The sequence below is a fragment of the Symphodus melops genome, assembly GCF_947650265.1.
Source record: "Symphodus melops genome assembly, chromosome: 13".
NCBI classification, from domain to species: Eukaryota; Metazoa; Chordata; class Actinopteri; order Labriformes; family Labridae; genus Symphodus; species Symphodus melops.
The window spans coordinates 13,000,014-13,006,741 of NC_136703.1; the positions used below are offsets into that span (position 1 = coordinate 13,000,014).

At 41.2% G+C, this 6,728-nt stretch overlaps 1 protein-coding gene across 1 annotated transcript; it reads left to right on the forward strand.

Annotated features, from left to right (window-relative positions):
* Nucleotides 1-2,283: 2,283 nt before the first annotated feature.
* dclre1b (DNA cross-link repair 1B) lies at nt 2,284-6,274 on the forward strand. Its single transcript, XM_079359923.1, has 4 exons — nt 2,284-2,898; nt 3,511-3,676; nt 3,808-3,990; nt 4,249-6,274. Exons 1-4 carry the CDS (start codon nt 2,701-2,703, stop codon nt 5,577-5,579), a joined length of 1,878 nt encoding a protein of 625 aa, XP_079216049.1. The 5' UTR covers nt 2,284-2,700; the 3' UTR covers nt 5,580-6,274.
* The last annotated feature ends 454 nt before the right edge of the window (nt 6,275-6,728 follow it).

Consider the following 6,728-nt stretch of genomic DNA (forward strand, 5'->3'; position numbering starts at 1 on the left):
TATCTCTGCAGAAGTGTGTGTACAGCACCGACGCATTATCCCAGGGGGATAGGAGAAATCAGCTCCCACCGCCTTCTACTGTACAAATGTGTTGACTCAGATGAATGGAAGTAATGGAGATAGGCCACATTGGTCATAATTCATGGAGGATCAATAATTAGTGACGTCCTAGATATGAGAGAGGGAGCCGAGGACCAGACAATTTGGTCACTCCAAAATGTCATTTTTTCAACAACACAAAAAGTCTAAAAAAAATTAAATCAACCTCAAAAAGACAATTAAATGAGGTTCTTGACAGTAGAAGCAGAGACAGGTCGCATTGGCAGACTGAAGTCGGTCGAAGTGCATGGAGGATTTAAAGCATTAGATTCAAGAACAGCAGAGGCAGCGCACAGACTGTGCAGCCATCTGCCTCCTTCACAGCATCACTGCTGCTATCTGACAGCACTTTGTTTTTTTCTCTTGCAGAACAACATGACAGCAAAGACAAGTCATCCGCCTGACCTCAGCAGCCTTTGGCTCGTGCCATAAAGACGTGGTGCTGTTTTTTTTCTTAATACTGTGTTTTTCTCGACTGTCTGTCATTCTGGAGTACAAAGAAGTGTACAATGGTGAATAATGCAGGAACAAACTGAAAGATGTGAGCTATAAGCTAGATTTGAACTGTTATGGTGTTTCATCTTTAATACAAGTGTAGCTGATAAATAATGGATACAATTTATATTCTATGAACACAATTAACATGTTTGTTTCCAGTATTTTTTTTTTCATCCAGAACAGCTTTACATCCTTTTGAAGTCTGGTCTCTTATTTTAGGAATCATTGCCTCATGATCAATATTCCAGTCCATCTGCAGCACTGCTTCTGTGCATGTATACGTTTGTGTTAACTCTTCAGAGGCCGAACTATTAGTCAAGCAAGAACTAAATATGAAGCGCTCCAAAAGAAAACAACACAACCTGAAAGTATTATGTGTCATACTCTCAAAACTTGGTGCCCATTTGTAACTAATGACTTTTAGACTTCCTCCTTGACTTTATGAAGTTGCCCTGTACTAAGAGCAATAATGTAAAGGCTGTATAATGTATCACAGAGTATAACATTTGAATAGCTAGAGGGATTCCAATGATTTGTGAGAACTGAGATCTACTACCTCCTGTTTAGTTAATCACCGGAATGTATGTCATCTCCATCGTTATGTTTCCACAGGGGGTGGTGTGTGTGTGTGTGTGTGTGTGTGTGTGTGTATGTGTGTGTGTGTGTGTTCGATAATTAACTGCAAAGCAGAATATGATTAATGACCTTCTGTATGTGAGGAGTAGGCACAGGCTGTATGGTAAGAATATGTGCATGTACTCCCAGGTGTAATCCTGAAAAGGGAGCAGTTTGCAAATGCGTGTGTGTGTCTGTGTGTGTGTGTGTGTGTGTGTGTGTGTGTGTGTGTGTGTAAAGCATCAAGCCAGATGGTTCAGTTGTTGAATTTCAGTAAGTAAATTACCCAATATGAAGTCATTCTCATATTAGCTTATTTTCTGTAAGAAACATGCAAGATATATTCTATGTCGATCTGTAGTACACAGACTCGGTCAAGAAGAGCCAACCATATATCTCGTAACAGAATCTGAGTTTCTGACAAATAGCCTTCATGTCCTAAAGAATCTCTTTTTGTTTTGACATTATTCTTTCTCATGGCACCATCTGCTGGACAGTAGAACGCAATTCAGTCAACTGGAGATGTTTATTGTGTATTCATTTTATGATTTAACGAAATGTTGTTAATCTTTGTCTCATAGGAATCAAAGGTATTAAAAGAATTTGAGTGAGAAGAATAAAAAATAGCCATTATATCTTATGTAAACATCCGATAAATTAAGATGTGTATCTGTGATTGGCGAACATCTATTATTTCTGTTCAGCTCCTCATACATTTTTTTCCCCCCCAATTCGTCTACTTTATTTGGTCTGAAGAATTTTTAACATTCCTTGTCTCATGCCAATGTTTTTTTCACACACATGAAAAGGTTATACATACATGGAATTGTTTCTCCAGCCAAAAATTATGAAGTTGACCTTTCACAAAAGCTGGATTTTCAATATTTAAATTATTACTTAATATCCCTTATTATTCAACATCATAATTCTCATTGAGAGTGACTCATTTTTACAAAAAGATAGATATTTTCAATCAATGTTTTTTTTTTTTGTGGCTGTTTATTTGTTTCATTACCTCGGTAGAAATGTGATGGTTTTACGTTTCATCGAGCTTTTTATTCTTCAAATTTTAAATCCCGACCAGGCCAGCAGAACCTTATCCAAATGGTCAAGAAGGAACCAGACAGGATCGCACTCTCTCCTCCCAGCAGGTGGCAGTGTGACCCAACGAGCATTAGGCCAGCTACAGCCCAACACCCGAAGAGAAGCATTACAGGAACAGGCGTTACGCTGGCTTTAAATTGAAAACAGAAATGGCGGGGCGAATGTTGACATTTAGTAATGTAAAGATGCATTATTCAGCTTCTTCGGAGGAGAAACTGACAACAGCAGAATTTCATTTTGCATGAAGACGTGATGAAGACGTCGCGAATAACAACGAGTGTTTAGCCGAAAATGCTACACAGGATGCTACAGCGACGTTTCTTTGAAACTCTGGTGTTAATCAACATTTAGTGAGAAACACTGGTCGACCTGCTGAGCGTGAAAATGTCCATAAACGGGAAAGTCATACCTTACACCCCGCTGGCTGTAGACTTCTGGCAGATCCGGAAGTGTCCGGGCACACGGTTGTTTTTCCTGTCCCACATGCACAGTGACCACACGTCGGGGTTGAAATCCACCTGGAGCGACAGACCCATCTATTGCTCACCAACCACAGCCAACCTGCTCAGACTCAAACTGCAGGTGAGGGCTCAAATGAAAGCTGACACACACGATGTATATTAGACTCACTCACGGAGGAAAAGCACTCGGCATGTTATTTATCATCGGGGACATTTCATCTTCATGGGCTGTAAAGAGTAAGAAGAGATGGTCGTACTTTTGCCATCCAGTGTGAATGAAGTGTTTAGTTTACAAAGTAACAACACATTTACTTCTGTTACAACCTAGTTCCACAAATCCATTATATTTTTTGTAGAAATTAAAACTAAATGCACTGGAAGGTCCTTAGCCCCCCCAAAAAACGATGTTGCAATGCTTTTTGACATTGTAAAATATTATATAGTAAATATAGTGGTTACAGTCCAGGTTGGGTCATCGGTGCATATAAGGTTTGAACATTTTATTATTTGTATGTTACAATATCATGACAAAAGAAGCCTCTGTTTGGTGTGGGACAAAGCAGAGCCAACAGATCAACTTGGAGAAGTTTCCACGAGCACTATTTATTTAATGTTTAAATAATGTGAAATTGTTTATGGGTTTGTTTGTTTTTTTTGGTATAAACTTCTAATCTGTTTTTCTTTTTGACACTCAGTAAGTTATCTTCTGCTGGTCATTTCTATTTCTGCTTAGGTAAAAGAACAGTGGATTCATCCTTTAGAGCTGGGGGAGCCACACATGCTGCCACTGGATGACATCAGCAAGGAGAGACTGACAGTCACACTGATGGATGCCAACCACTGTCCAGGAGCTGTCATGTTTCTCTTCGAGGGCTACTTCGGCTCCATTCTGTACACTGGTCGGTATCTGAACGTGTGGGCAGAACACTGTATCTGTTGGTTTCTGGATGTAATGTAGGAAATCTTAAACTATGGACTTTGTTATTATCACTTCCCCTTAGCCTTATCACCGACACATTTTTGAATTCAGGTGACTTCAGATATTCTCCCTCGATGTTGCGTGAGCCCTGCTTGAGGACCAACATCACTATAGACATCCTGTACCTGGACAACACCAACTGTGACCCCAATCGGACCCTGCCCTCCAGACAGCGAGCCACTCAACAGATCAAAGAGATCATCCGCAGCCATCCCAACCACGATGTCGTCATAGGTGATATTATTTTGAAAGTTATCCTCATGTACATTTACCTCACCACAAATATAATGGTCATTTTAAAAAGTAATTACTTCCTTGCATTATTTTTTGTGTGTGCTGTTTTTTTTAATTATTATTATTATTCTGCCTTTATTATTCTGACTTACTTATTTCTAGTGCTTCCTCTACATAAAAGGCTTATCTCAGTGGCCTTGCACTCGCCTGAGGCAGCTAAAAACACAAGCTGTAATACTGGTTCGCATTCCCTTGCAGGCCTGTATGAGCTGGGTAAGGAGTCCCTGCTGCTAGACCTGGCCATGGAGTTCAAAACTTGGATCGAAGTGAGCTTTGAGAGGATGGAGACCCTGAAAGCCCTCGAGCTGCCGGATGTCTTCACCACTGATACCGGAGCTGGTCGTATCCGTGTCGTGGCACAGTCAGCGATCTGCTCTGCAGCTCTGCAACAGTGGAATAAAGAACATCCCACTTTGGCCATCTTACCCACCAGCAGGCCCCTGGTCTCTTTTCACCCCAATGTCCATGTGGTTCCCTACTCCGACCACTCTTCTTACCAAGAGCTTGAGGACTTTGTCTCAGCACTTAAACCTACCTCCATTCTACCCATTACAAGAAACTACATACCTGAAAGTATCTCTGCTTTGCTGCCCAGCAGGAAGCGGCATGAGATCCTGGTGCCTGAGTCAGTCCAACACTACATGACGAGACAGCCAGAGAGCACACTCAGCTCCTCATTCTACAGCAGCCTTCATCGCAGACATTTCAAACCCCTCGCTCCCAAAGGAGTGATATTTGATTCACCTGTAAGGGGTTTGAAGAATTCCTGTGAAGAAGGCTGGCAGGCAGAGAGGCTGGAGCAGGATGCTTCTGAGGAGGAGATGGACACAGAAAGTAGTGAGAAGGAATTTGACTACACCCTGATTGAACTGAATAGAAAAATCCCCCCTTACAAAGACCGAAGAGGAGCAGGGGACATGTGGAGTCTCGACATCGTCGAGACGGTGTCTGAGGAGATGATGGCCGCGGAGTCTGTGGCGCTCTGTAAACTCACCCATCTTAACACGGCTCCAGTGGAGAGCCTGACAAACACAAAGGCCTGCTTGAAGCCTGTCCAGACCACGAGAAAACCTTTTGAAGCAAACGCCAAAATAATCAAAGAGACCGTGTCAAATGAAAGCTTCTACAGTCAGTGTAAAAGACGTGAAAACGCCACAAGTAAGCGCACGTTTTCAGATAGCTCCAGCATGAGTCCGCACAGTGGGCGGGGCGTCGATCAGGACGACAACATCATGTCAAACTACAGTTATTCGAGTAAGAACAGTAAACATGCGGGGTGTCAGAATGGCAGGGAGACTCTGCTGCAAAGAAGCCAGGATAACAGCTGCTGCACGTCACAGAGCTCACTGAGCGAGGTGCAGCAGGAGTACATCGTGGAGCTTGAAACACGCGTGTTAAAGGACCTCCTCTTTACAGAGGAGGACTTCAAAGCCTGTGGCCTCCTACCGCTGAGTGTTGTGCAACAGTTTCGCCTTTCTCCAGAGTGTGATGAAAATGATGACCTCAGCATAATGTCACCGGATGTTTAAGTTTTACGTCTAAGAGGCCTTGTGTGTGTGTGTGTGTGTGTGTGTGTAAGCAGTGAGCACTTTGAGCCTAACGTATTGTGTTTTGTTTTTTTCCCCCAAAGCTCTATGATTAACATTTATTTCTTCTGGGGCCTCCGATTCATGTAGACGGCCTTGCATGTAGAAGAAGTAGACGTGATCAAAACGATTACCGGAGTCTCCGTGAAGTGTTCCCGTCAGATGATGCTTGAACCTTTGTCCTCTTTCACCATGGGGGCTAATGATAGGTTTTTCTGTGATCGAAACACATGTTCAGTTTTGTTGCTCTAAATTATGAAAGGATTGCACATCCTGACTGGCTGCAGTTCAGTTGAAAGTTGTTTGTAATTCATGTTTGTAAACTAAAGTTCTGAAGTTATGTTCTTTGGCCATTAATGCCGACTGTCTTTTAAAATGAATGGTCACTTTTTGTTCTTGAGCCTTTAGCGGTTGAAAAAGGTTCCACTCTGGATTTTGGAATACCAACGCGTTTTATTTGTATCTTAAAAGCTGAAGTGTTACAATGCTTGTTTACAGACTTATTTTGTGCCATGTACCAGATCAGTCTTTTCACACAACTGTCAAACATTGTTAAACAAACTCCTGTGAATGTCTAAACTGTAAAGCAAAGGTTTGAAAAGTTACTGTGTGAATAAAGTTATACCATTATTGTTGAAGTGTTTTCTTTTTTTTTTGTCCTAAACTGCAAAAAAAACAAACATTTTCTCCCTTACATTCATTTGAGAAAGTTTCTAAATTACAGGTTAAATATAGATATCTACAAGTCAATTTGAGGAGAGAGGACGGCTGTGCAAAACTTACTGAGTCAACATTCTCTGCTGAATACTGTTGAGCTCTTAGATCAAGCTTAAAACGACATTTACTATAGGGGAAAAAGTTGCATATTGTTACTTTAATATCCACCAACCACTTCAGCTTCTATTGCTACCATGCTTTAATGGGTGTTTTATTTCTAATTGTTCCCACAACCAATATTCCAAATCTTCAAGCTATTATTCAAGCTATTATTCATTCTGAAGTTGTTTATCACTCAGATCATAAACCAGCTTTAATTCTAAATAAGATGCGTGTGTGACTAAAATGTAATTGATGGGTTATAAACTTTTTTCT

Excerpts from the sequence above, each read along its gene's own strand:
- dclre1b (XM_079359923.1), top strand. The coding sequence starts at position 2,701 with ATGTCCATAAACGGGAAAGTCATACCTTACACCCCGCTGGCTGTAGAC. Across the intron at positions 2,899-3,510 it reads TGCTCAGACTCAAACTGCAG|GTAAAAGAACAGTGGATTCA; the intron begins GTGAGGGCTCAA and ends ATTTCTGCTTAG. Across the intron at positions 3,991-4,248 it reads CAACCACGATGTCGTCATAG|GCCTGTATGAGCTGGGTAAG; the intron begins GTGATATTATTT and ends ATTCCCTTGCAG.